The 13,646-nt window shown below is 42.6% G+C and overlaps 1 protein-coding gene across 1 annotated transcript; it reads left to right on the top strand.

Moving 5' to 3' along the window:
- The first annotated feature begins 3,952 nt into the window (after positions 1–3,952).
- On the top strand, positions 3,953–13,305 carry GJA10 (gap junction protein alpha 10). Its single transcript, XM_039530821.1, has 3 exons — positions 3,953–5,482; positions 11,368–11,425; positions 13,091–13,305. Exons 1-3 carry the CDS (start codon positions 3,953–3,955, stop codon positions 13,303–13,305), a joined length of 1,803 nt encoding a protein of 600 aa, XP_039386755.1.
- The last annotated feature ends 341 nt before the right edge of the window (positions 13,306–13,646 follow it).

Here is a 13,646-nt window from a genome sequence, read left to right as displayed (position 1 = left end):
CAAATTCCAAAATCTCAAACATTTTCCATGAAAATGAAATTCTTGTTTTCCAGTCATCCCTAACCATAAAGGATGTAGAAGGAAAAGCAAAGTCCAGAGCAGCTGGAAATGCTGAGAGAGCGGCCCAAAGAAGATAAGAAATGTGAAGATGACTAGAAAGACTGGAAGAATGTGGCTTATTAGTATAATGCATGTTAGTGAGAGTTTTCAGCCAAGACTATAAGTACTGTAACAATGAGCCATTGTCAGAATTCTCATTTTTTGTCAGCACAAAACCACTCCTACCATCTACTGGTTGTGTTATCTCTATGGTTAGACAGATACCACTCTCAAGACCTCCCCCCCTCCCCACTGCCTCCTGCTTTCTTTAAAGACCCTCTTGGAGGGATAATTGGGTGTTGTTATAAATAATTCAAATGTATGATGGTTCAGGAATGATTTTAATAGCGTCACCTTTTATCTCTACATACATTATTTTGTTTGTGTTGAAGTTTTGGAAGGTAAACCATTACAGCTGATCTTTTATCCATTTATTAAAAGGTTAAGCAAGCACTTAGAAAACAAATGTGAGTTTAAGCAAAATGTCACTAGCTAATTTAAGTTATCATCAAGTTTACAATAAAAATGCAATCATCAAATCAAGATTATAATTAAAGTATAAGCAGTACATTGATGGTTTAATTTATCTGGCTCGCCAATTACTACAATAAGTAACTAAATCGAATGAAAATAAACAAATTAAGGAAAACAATTCTCTTAGTATGTCACAGGAAGGTTAAGGGGATAAAACTGTTCCCTTTGATTTCAGCAATTTTGCTAGGCATCTGTTAAAAGCAAAGGCCAGTTCTTGCCTTGGTTTTAAGGAAGTACAGCTCTTAGAATGATTTCCTAGTAACTTCCTCCTTTGGCTTGCTCTTGTTGAGATTTACTGTTCACAGAAACTACATCAAACTATGGTTTATTTAATCTGTTTCCCCACCTCACTTGAACACAATGCCCACATCTTTCTGGAGGTCTGACACAAATACAAAATTATTTCGAGAATCCCATACTCTGCATCTTTAGAACGACACTCATTTAACCCAGAGATCTCTTGCAGTGTAGGTAACAGACTAAGGGGTTTAGTGTCTACTTTGGGGAACAGTTAGTGACAAAGAGAAAGACACACACACACACACACACACACACACACACACACACTTGTACTAATGGGACTTGGAACTATTCTAGTGTTCTTTGAATTGCTCTGCAGAAGGATTTTCACACATTCCTAAAGTCTTCAGTTCACATGATTGGTATTAGTTTGGAACTAAATTGATATTTACTGGCATCATTAGGATGAAATTAAGATTATTTGCATGTGGGGGAGGGAGAGTTTGGTCTCTCTCTCAGTTGTAGACTTCAGACTTGGTTTAGCACATGGTCAGAGTCTTTCACCTCTTGTTCTTTGGACGGCCAGTCCAGGGAAGAAAACAGGATATACAACTCTGGGTGTCCTTGTTGATGCAAGAGATCGCCTCCCTTTCTGTCTACATAGTTTAGTCTTTTGTAGTGATCAATGTCCTTACTCCGCCTCAGGGGATACATCAATATCTTCACAGGCCAATTAGATGTTAAAGGCTGGTAGTTGTAGTTTGATGTGAGCCAATGACCTGGCATCTTGATTTTGAAGTCACAGCAAAGATTCTAGGTTAGAGTGTGAATGTCTTTAACAATAACCACAAATGTATGTCTCTTGAAAACAGGATACAAGAAAGTACTATGTGTTAAGGAAATGATAGACAGACTTTCACTTAGGCCCAAGACATCACTGTCTTCATTGTTTAAATATAATTAATAACTTGTCAGTGTTTACTTACCCACACATCCACATGACAGTGAGTTAAGACACTGGGAAAAGAACTCTAAGAGGTGGTGCAAAGTCTATGACAAGTGGATGACCTTATTCTAATAACCTTTTGCCTACGAACCAGAAAGCTGCTTCAAACATCTCCTAGCAATTGAACTTTCATTAAACATTTGGCCAACTAAAGTTACTCAAGCCTAAATCCAAATATGGCTTAGGTTCCCTACACAGCTAAACCCACCTGCTTTTCTTTCTCCAAAGGTTGAGATGTTCTCTACGCCTAGGATGCTCTGTCAGCACTTGCTCTTCAACATTGGCAGTGAAAAACAATTTATAACTTCATTTAAACAATGTCTGTATGAGAGAGAAGAAACATAAAGGAAGAACATTCGGACATAATCTCAAAGTCTCAGGCTTGTAAAAGCCACACTTGTACATCTTCCACTTTGCCTACACTAAAGAATTTTAGCAAAAAATTCCCACCAGCGCTAGGATCAGTTCAGCTGAACTGGTATAAGCACAAGTGAGATCCCTAGTGTAGATGAGGTTCCAGTGGCTTCCAGTATTTTACCATGTTAGTGAAATATAAGGGAAGTGCTATTGAATATAACATCCATGTTCACATTACATTTTTTTAAAATATCAATTTGGGAACTTATATGAAGCTCCCACAGAATTTCCATAACCGGCTGCACTGAGGTGCCTCAGAAACCAAGGGCCCTTGTTGCAGAATTTATGTCCCATTTGGTGAAGAGCACAAGGGCCTTTGCACCTCAGCTAATTAAATGGATTTTCCCACACTCACTGATAAAAATCTTGATATCACTCATGTTGTGTTCCCCAGTCTAACTGTAAAGATACTCACAAATCCTAAAATTAGTGATCAAGCCAAAGCCCCATTGACTTCAGTAAGACTTTGCCCTAATAAAATCTAAGCCTCCCCCCGCCCCCGCAAATTCTTTGCATGTGAGTATTCCTGTTGAACTGAATGAGACTACCCAGAGGTGTACAGTTAGAAATTGGCTCAGATGGTGCAGGTTTGGAGCCTACATGAAAACTTCATGTTTGTTCCCATAGTTGGTAGGAAGCCATGGGCTGAGAGGCTCTATGACGGAGGTAAGGTACTAGCAATAGAAGTCTCATGTCAGGCCTACTTTTCAAAGTACTGTCAATGAGCTTAGTTTGCCCGCCACACTGCCGTAGCTGTCTATATTCAAAGACAGAGCCACTGCTACAGAAATTGAGTGGGTGAAGCTGCTGCCAGCTATAGCACGATTATATGAACAATGATAATGAAAAAAGAAAATCAACTGCTTCAATAATAGTAAGGATGTGATGTAAACCAATAAGTGAGGAAACAGCTTCAAAAGTTTATCACCGAAATCAGCCTCTAAGAGCATTTTATGATCTTAAGAAGTGATCTCTCTCCTGCCATCCATCTCCACCCTCTGACAAACAGAGGCTAGGGACACCATTCCTTACTCATCCTGGCTAATAGCCATTAATGGACTTAACCTCCATGAATTTATCCAGTTCTCTTTTAAATGCTGTTATAGTCCTAGCCTTCACAACCCCCTCAGGTAAGGAGTTCCACAGGTTGACTGTGCGCTGTGTGAAGAACTTCCTTTTATTTGTTTTAAACCTGCTGCCTATTAATTTCATTTGGTGACCCCCTAGTTCTTGTATTATGGGAATAAGTAAATAACTTTTTCTTATCTACTTTCTCCACATCACTCATGATTTTATATATCCCCCCTTAGTCTCCTCTTTTCCAGGCTGAAAAGTCCTAGCCTCTTTAATCTCTCCTCATATAGGACCCATTCCAAACCCCTAATCATTTTAGTTGCCCTTCTCTGAACTTCTCTTGCTTTTGCATCTCTCACCCCCTTCCTTAATATGATGTTAATTTTGTGTGTGTATTAATGAGCCATTGATCGGAAAACTCATGAACTTTTAAAATCTCTTCCCTTATGGGTGTATCATAAGGAAATATGAAAAAAACATAATTGAACATAGCTGAGAAGCTCCAGTTCCTATAGAAATGCAGCTTAATGTGGGATGCTTTAATGACATGGGATTTTCCATTTCAGACATGAGCCTCTGATGATGGGGGATTGGAACTTGCTAGGGAGCATCCTCGAGGAAGTGCACATCCACTCCACCATCGTGGGAAAAATCTGGCTCACTATCCTTTTCATATTCCGGATGCTGGTGCTGGGAGTGGCTGCTGAAGATGTTTGGGATGACGAGCAGTCTGAATTCATTTGTAACACGGAGCAACCTGGCTGCAGCAATGTCTGTTATGACAAAGCCTTCCCCATCTCTCTGATCAGATACTGGGTGCTTCAGATCATCTTTGTCTCTTCCCCATCCCTAGTGTACATGGGACATGCACTTTATAGACTTAGGGCCCTTGAGAAAGAGAGGCAAAAGAAGAAAACTCATCTGAGAGCCCAGCTGGAAGAGCTGGAGCCGGTCCTGGAGGAGCACAAGAGACTGGAGAGGGAGCTGAGGAAGTTAGAAGAACAGAAGAAAGTGAACAAAGCGCCCTTGAGAGGGTCCCTATTGCGCACCTATGTCCTGCATATCTTGACCCGCTCAGCGGTGGAAGTGGGCTTTATGATAGGTCAGTATCTTTTATATGGGCTTCAAATGTATCCCCTTTACAAATGCACTCGTCCTCCCTGTCCTAACACGGTGGATTGTTTTGTGTCCAGACCCACAGAGAAGACCATCTTTATGATTTTCATGCATAGCATCGCAGCCGTCTCCCTGTTCCTGAACATCCTAGAGATTATCCACCTGGGGATAAAGAAGATAAAGAAGACCCTGCATGGGAGGCAGAGAAGAGAGGCAGCGATGGCAGAGGAGACAAGCATTTGCACCTTGAAGAAGAACTCAGTGGTGCAGCAAGTTTGCATCATGAGCAATTCCTCCCCTCAGAGCAGCTATAAACTTTTGCCAAACCAGCAGGGTGGGCTGCCTGTTTACCTGCCCCCAGTACAAGGATACAAAGTGCTCCAGGCACCTGCTGATCAGTGCCAGCGGGCAGTAGGGATGGGTGCTGAGCAGCGCCGGTGCAGCACAGACAGGCCTAGAAGCGAGCAGCACCATGGACAGGTCTCTCGCCTCTACAAGCACCCGGAGCACCCCCGGGAGAGGGAGCAGCACTACAGACAGCTCCCCAACCAGCACCTGGGACAGCCATCCCGACACCCTTCCTCCAGCAGCGAGGAGACCCACAAGCAGCCCCAGCAGGGCATAGAGAGATGCCCAGGGAGTGAACAGCACATCCCGGAGCCACCCAGGAACCCCGTGCAGCAGGCCAAGACCCCCACTAGTCCCGGTCCGCTGGAGATTCCCCAAGCCCTCCGCAATGTACTCCGCAAACACAGCCGGGTAGGCAGCTGCAAAGACTATGGGGACGATCGCGGTGACTCTCCGGACAGCGGGCACTATCAGGGCAATCGTAAGGCCAGCTTCCTGTCCAGGGTGCTGTCCGAGAGCCAGCTGGCCAGTGACTCGGAGAGCTCCGACTCCAGGAATGGCTCCAGCTCTGAAGCCAAATGCAGAGAGGAGAGCAGCCCACCCATCACCCCACCACCCCCTTCTGCAATGGGACGCAGAATGTCCATGGTAAGTCGAGCCAAGTGTCCTGTCCTCTAGTGTGAGTTACTGCTCTTTGGAAGGTGTCTGAGCCTTAGGCCAGGCCTCGGGATGGCCAGGCTGTGGCTGGGGAGTTGTGTGGATACAGTAACAAATGACATACCTGGCCTCATGCATGTAGAGGGCCAGAGCCATTAATGGGTAAATGACAAAGGGATTGAAAAGAAAAACACGCCATTATTTCCTACACATCCCTCACAATCCCTGGAGGTTTCAAATCAAATTATCTCTCTGCTTAACTGGGATTGTCTTTTGCCTCTAAAGTGAATATTATCAGTAACAGATCATTCATCACTTTATTGGCTTCGGTCACTGAGGTTTCGTGTATATTTAAACTATATAAATATATTCCCCCAATTGATCTTTAAAGGATTTTACCATATCCTAGTAGAGGTTCATTCCAGTACAAGAAATTAAACTAAAATCCTGTCCCCACTGAAATCAATGAGAAAATTCCACTCAGCTTGAGGGGGCAGGATTTCTCTTGGACTGTAACTTTGGGTTAAACCATTGCCTAAATTAGATTGTTAAATCTTTATAAAAAATGTAAAATTTCTACTAGATTAGGTATTTTTTTTTGCCATAAAACACTGAATAATACAGCAAGTGGGTAATTTCATATTTAGCAACTGTTCATATTCCGTAACCACACAAGCTGTCTGAAACTAGCTTGCTTACTTTCGATTTTAATAAACAATTGTAATTTGGATCCAGATGCCAACAAATTTGCATTTTAAAATAATTTAAGCTCAGCAGTTGCAAACCCTTAGTCGGGCTCACTGGCATTGGGGGAGAGGGGCACAGATTTCAATGGGAATACTCCAGTAAGTATGGATTTGCAGACCTTCAGAAACTATCTTATACCATCTGAGGCAAAAATGATTTTAAAAGAAACCAAGCTTAATTTCAAAACACTGTGGGCCCTCTAATACGTGTCATTCCATTCCCCCTATTCTTTAATAACTGCCCTTTTTACACATTAAAAATATGTCTGAACCCCTGCCTAACAAGCAGAAAGTATATTTGTACATTATTCAGCACATTACCATTTGTATCCGCCAGTTTCAATTGTGCCATAGTCTCTATAATGTAGAGACAATCAACAAATACCATACAGAAGAAAATTCTCATTCTCTTAAATACAGTATCATCATTTTCCCTTTGTTGTTTCCAATATTGCCTGGAGAGAGGGCTCAGAGTCCATCTTGCTGGTTTTCTATGTCTGCTTGAGGCTGAGGTCTCTTTTCTCCTCCTCAGCAACACAGACTATCACAAGCAAATCATACCTGTCCTCTGCTCCCCACAGTGACTTGCCATAGAATTTTGAATCAAGTTCAAGGTCTGGGTCTTTATCTTCAAGGAGATCTATGGCCTGGGCCCAGAATATCTGAAAAACTGCATACTGCTCCAATAACAACTATGATGCTCTGGCACAGTGGGACTTTCTACAATAAGGGTAAAGCTCATCTGTGCAGGAGAGTCAGAGCTTTTTCAGGGGCCTATCTGTCGGGGGAATGAACTCCCTCAGGAACTAATGACAAACCTCCCATTACAAGTACAAAGTGCATTTTCTTTGACCTTGCTATATAAATACATAGCAACAGGCATATTTCTAAAAAACAAACCAAACCCCCCTACCAAAACAAGACACTCCACTGCACACTCTTCTCCCATGGAGAGAGGATGAAAGAACAAACATCACATAACAGATGTTAGTCATGCTGCTTGATGCACTGCTGGTGGGCATTCAGATACTATGATGATAAGTGCAGCATAAGGACTGGAATATAATAGAATGGGATTATTTAAAAGGTAAACAGTAAAACCAGAATTTAAGTAACATCGTAATGAAAATTAATGAAAGACTTGCCTGCCATTCTTAAATACTGGACATGACAGTATCTGCTATTTTGCCTTTTGGGCCAGGTCTTCTGAAGAAATACATTTAACTTGCAAAACCAAACAATTTCAATGTTCTTGAAAGCAGCACACCTTGTTCAGCATGCCAGTGTTTGTGGTAAACACCCTTCATTGATCACTATCTGTGTGAATGTCACCAGCATTTTGAAATTTGTATACACACATCAGCTAATCTGTCACTTCCTGCCCACAATGTATCCATGCCATCCCAAGGCAGACATGCTGTTACGTACAATTTGATCACTATTGCAGCAAATGCAATTTGGTATAAATATTGCTAAAAGACTTGATGAAGAACAATCAAAATCTTCCAATGCACCAATATATATATTATATATATTGCCCTAGGAAATCAAAAAAACTATACCATAATGTGTCGAATGCTTCCCTATCCCTATGGTTTCTATACATTATGGCTGGAATTGTCAAAAGTACTTAGCATTTGCCAAACTTTGTTCTCATTTACATCAATGGGAGTTTTACCATACAATAAGGTTTAGTTTTTAAAAAATGATATTATTTACCTACTTCCCCAACAGGAGCATTGGGAAGATTAATTATTTGATCTTAATATAAGACAACAAAAATGAAAACATTTTAAAAATTTAAACTGAAGTACAAAAAAGTCTATTTCTACTTCTGTTTAATAATGACTTAAAATAATAATCCAGACAAAGAATTGCCCCCCTGAAACCTGATAAACCTACACAGCACAAAACCTAAATACATTTTCAAACAACAATTTAAACAGCCAGAAATATACTACGCCACTCTGCACTGCCATTGGTCAAAAAAAATTCCTAATTTGGGCAACCAATGGAGGGAAAACACCCTCAGACAAAGGGGTGATATTATCTCTTTTGTCTTTTATGATTACTTCCCCAAACTACCACCACCACCACCTCTATCTTGGCTGGAATAGGTCGCAGTAGATTTTTTTTCTTTCATCTATGCCCTAATCTCTACCAGATTTTGATTAAGGCACTTAGCAACATCACCTCAGTTGGATGAGATAGAGCCAAGCTGGTTATCATCAGCATCTGAAAACATCACAGTATTTGCCCCATTAATCCTTCCAGGAGCACCTCATTATAGATAGAACCCTGCTGCACCCCATATTTGAGATTCCTAGGAGAAGCAAAGCAATTGCCTACAACTGCTGTCTGAGCTCTCTCTCAGATAAAAAAGTTTGAATTTACAAAAGAATCAGTGCCATCCATTGCTGCTAGGGCCTGCATGTGAGTCAACAACATTCCATGATTAATGATATTGAAGGCAGCTGGCAGAACTAGCAATATCATCATAGATGCTTGATTTTATCCATTACCAGGAAGAGATAACTGACCAATATAACCAGTGCAGTCTCCTGGCCAAACACAAGTTTCTACACAGATTGACGAGTGTCAAGAAGACCAGGAGCATCTTCCTAGTACTTCTCTACGGGCCCTCACCAGTCAGGAAAAAATTGAACCTTAAGCACAGATGTAGCACAAAGTTCTTCAACATCTGGAGTACCTCTAAGCAATATTGTCCTAAACTGAATTTGCCACTTGGGATACAGCTCTGTGCTCCTGAATGCTAATGCATTGCTCTGGATCAGCTCAATTATATTTGCAAAATAATAAATTTCATCACCAAATGTGGGACTCAGACCAGCCATTGAGCAGAGACAGTCCAGATTAGTCAAGCTGTCTAAAGAACCCCTGTCTGAAATCTGGTAGAGATGAAGAGCCATTCCTTTGCTTCATGCACAGCCATGGCATACGAATTTTAAAAATCTTTACTAAGCTTTAACCCAAGACTTTTACTATGAGCACCCTATCACTTCATTTGTCAGAGGTGATTCATAAACCAACGTAAGCTGTAAGAGTGAACCTGGGGAAGAGCACATCAAGGGGACATCGTAGGGAAGGCCAAAAGATTGTTAAAATATCCTCTGGACAGAGCGATCCTTTGGAGAAACAACATTTTCTCTCACAGCTCTCTGAAAATCCTTTAGTTCCATTACCCTATAGGGTCAGACCACCAAAACAGACCCTTCATTCTGACAGGAGAGAAGTGCTACAGCCACAAAGTTGGGAGAGAATATTCAGTCCATGACAGGTATAATTTTCAGTTGCCTTTACCTGCACCAAACACAACAACTACAGCATGACTTGCTGTATGACTGAGCTTGCAACAAGCTAAGATAGTCTCATGGCTATCATTGTTGTCATGAAATCCTCAGCTGACTCAGGGAGTTTGTCATCTATGTGGCTGCTGATGTCAACATGAACCATCAGACTCAGAGGTTCCAAAACCACAGTAGTGAGGAATTTCATCACTCCCACAGAACCTTTGCAGTGCAGCAGGGCAATCAGGACATGGATATGGCTCCATCTGAACCCCTGCCCAGGACTCACATGGAAGATATACACCTAGCTTTTCTGGGCCCAATCTGCCCTCAGTTACACAGCTATAACTCCCCCCATCCCATTTTAATCAAGGGGGATTACAGCCATGTAACTGAGGAGAAAATGGAATCCTGCCTCAGGGCCAGATCCTGCAAGACCTCCTCACATCAGTAGTCCTCCTTTGGACAAGCAGTCACACTGATGTCACTGTGAAGTGACCCACTGACTTCAATACAATTACATTCATGAGTGAGGGTTTGCTGAGGCTTCAGTCCTTACTATCTACACTAGTGTTATTTTAACCTTTGGATTCACTGTGATATTAACTAGATCAGCCACAAAGTGGACCAGTGAAAGAACTGATCCTGCAAACCTTTATGCCTGTAACTTTACTCTTATAAGGAGGCCTATTGATTTCAGTAGAACTTCTCCCATGGCTGTGTCCAGGAGCAAGCAAGTGCAATGAATGTGCTTGTCTGCACTGAATGCCAGGCAACTGGGAGCTATTTGGTTCACGGCATAGGAGTTATCTGAAACTTCTCAATGGGGAGCAGAAAATGAGGTATCAGAATTCTCCCTTGAAACAGTGAAGAAGGGGAGAGAGGAGAAATTTACTTTCCAAACAGTCATGAGTGGAAGGGCAAGCTCCCTTACCCTTTCTGACTGGGATACGGCAGGAACGAAGATAAAGAAAAGAGGAGCTAATGCATGGGAGAGCGTTTATAGTGTAGACATGCTCTAGTTGAGCTTGATCCCATTAGTTGCTAAGGGTATGTCTACACTATAAACTTATGTTTATAAACTATGTTTGGTTGATTTACAGCCCTCACAGTAATTACCCAGTGGGGAACGGAGAGCCTGGCGGGGCAGCCAGGCTCCTGGCGGGGAGATCTGCGCCTGGTGTCCAGTCAGCTGCCCCATTCCCGCTGGGGGAGGAGGGAGCTGAGAAGCCTAGTGCAGTTGCCCCGTTCCCTGCAGGGAGTGGAGAGCCTGGAGGATGGGGGGTAGAGGGAAGGGCAGCCAGGCTTCTGGCGGGGAGCTCCGTGCCTGGAATCCGGTCAGCTGCTGTGCTCCCAACGGAGTTGCATGTGCATGTGCTCAGAACCTCATACGATCAGGTGTAGATAAATCTCTGTATTAAGCTATTTTGTATAACCTTATATTAAGCTATTTTCATACAACTTAGTATCAGATCCCTATGTAGAAAAACATATTGAAAACTTTGTGTTAAGCCTTGGTATAATGTTATAGCCCCTAAGGATAGTTAAAGTAGAAGAAAAATGTCTTTTTGCTAGGAGTAGAATAAGATCTCTCCCCCCGCCCCACTCCCTTAATCAATTGCCCTGTTGCATGAACGAGGTCTGAATGAGCAAGGTGTGGAAGGCAGCTACTCCAGACAGTTGGAACCCTTGGAGAGGGGATGGAAGCCAGACCCAAGGAAAATAAAACCTGTCAAGCAGGCTCGTTAACGAAGAGCAGACATATTGACGGCCTTGGGGGGTTAGAAGCAAGCACCTTCTTTTGGAAACACCCTCTGTGCAGCATTGGGACAACACCCAGGACAAAGGACCAACGGACACAGACACAGATTTTGAATCTGGTACAGATTTGCATAAGAGGGAAGCTGCTATAAAGGTGAGGTGTCTTGCAAAGGACCCCGGGTCTTGTCTTGTCAACATGGGAGCATCGATCCAAATCTGCAGGAGCCCGGCTCAACCCCCTCCCACATCTAACTCACTGCCAGTGCAGTTAGGGGGAGCAACTAACTGGTAACAACAACGAGACAAAGTGTGCTTGTGTGTGTGTGCATAAGTGTAATGTGTGTATATATATATCATATGCATATGATACAGTGTTAATTAATACATGTCAAGTATAGAGGGGTAGCCGTGTTAGTCTGGATCTGTAAAAGCAGCAAAGAGTCCTGTGGCACCTTATAGACTAACAGACGTTTTGGAGCATTGGCTTTCTTGGGTGAATACCCACTTCGTTGGATGCATCCGACGAAGTGGGTATTCACCCACGAAAGCTCATGCTCCAAAACGTCTGTTAGTCTATAAGGTGCCACAGGACTCTTTGCAATTAATACATGTATTACTAATAAATGTGGCGTTTTGCCTTATTCCCCCTGAAAAGATCCTGTGCAGTACTTTAAGTACAACACAGGCCCAAATGGATTTCTGATTTTCGTTTGCCAGGGAGAAGGTATCAGTGCGTGAAATCCTGGCCCTACTGAAGTCAGTGGGAGTTGTCCCAACCCCCCATCCCCCACTGCTTACTTCTCCATTTAGTTTTGGGTTATTTCCCCACTGGGCAAATGGCTAGTAGTAACTGGCGATAATGCAGACAGCTGCAGAGCCTGCTATTCAGCTTGGACTCTTACAGTCTTTTCAGTACACACAAATGGTCACCCACCCAATGGAAACGACTGTATATTAAAATGTTATGGGTCTGTTTGATACTTAGAACAGCATGGACTATGCCAGCTAAGCCCCCCTCAAGACATAGCACTGGGATGAGAAACTGAGCAAAGTCGCTCTGTTCTACTCAGATGCTGGAAAAGCTTTAAACATTAATTTTTTATGGTTGTTTTCCTCCATCAGCTCTTGCTGTTATTTTTCATGCAGTTGGTTTCTGTGTGACTGTCCTAATTCCTGAATGCTCTGGATTATTTATATGCTGCAAAGTGAACTCTGCCCAGGAGTGCTCCAGTGTAGTTTGCGATGAAGACAGGTGACGTACCAAGGGCCTGTACAGTTTACTTGATCAATTAAACTAGCCATCCGGCAGGCTCACAGACCATGCAGGCTCAAAATGACAAACTTGTGGGCTGATAAGAAATTGGCACTCAGGGCTCTCCTGTCTGAGGAATGTGTATGTTAATACAGATCAGGCTGATTTTTAGAAACTGGAGCTCTGCTGAGTGTAGCTTTGTCCATTCATGTCTAGGAAACCTACAAAAAAGTTGTACATTCATTTGCTTATACGTTTCCAGCATCGGGCCTGCAGGATTGGGCCCTTCAGTAGAGTTACAGCAGTGATTAACTTGGTCTTTTATGTATAAATACAATAGGGATTTTTCTGTTACAATTGCAAAAGGTAGTATAATGTAAATGTGTTAAAACAAACAGAGTTTTTTAAAATTCCAACCATATTTTGAGGGAACCTGGGTTAGTAACAGTGGTTTAAAAAAACCAAACCTCTCTGTCTTCCTTAAGAGTAAGACCATTCAGTCTCATTCTCTCTTTCTCTTGTTATCTTTCAGAGCATGCTCCTCGAACTATCATCTATCATGAAAAAATAATGCCAGTCTGGGGACAAGAAAGAAACCATGGAATCGGGAACAAACCATTCCTCAGCAGGAAGAAAAAGAGCAGCCTCTCCGTTTATTCTGAAGCTAAAAAGCATGATGCAGTTCATGGAAGAAAGCCCTTGCTTTACACACTGCCAAGTTTTATGCCAGCACACGTAGCAACATAGCCTGACTCCCATTATGGGCTGACAACCTGCTTCAAACCTCAAGATTTCGCTCACATATACCAAGCAGCAGCTGCTTCGTGTGTGCAGTTACTGCAGAAATAGCCTTGTGTCCTTGGAGAACATTTGGGAGGCACAACTTGTTGTTTAGGCCTGTAGTGTTTATCTCTATAAGATGCAAGATCTATACTTTCAAAGGAGTAGCAAGACCTAAGACATTTGCAAGGAAGGGTTACTCAGGGTACGTCTTCACTACCGGCCGTATCGGCGGGTAGCAATCGATTTCTCGGGGATAGATATATCGCGTCTCATCTAGACGCGATATGTCGATCCCCGAACGCGCT

The sequence above is a fragment of the Mauremys reevesii genome, linkage group 3 (assembly GCF_016161935.1).
Source record: "Mauremys reevesii isolate NIE-2019 linkage group 3, ASM1616193v1, whole genome shotgun sequence".
Classification (NCBI taxonomy): Eukaryota; Metazoa; Chordata; order Testudines; family Geoemydidae; genus Mauremys; species Mauremys reevesii.
This window is presented reverse-complemented; position numbering and strand designations above follow the sequence as displayed.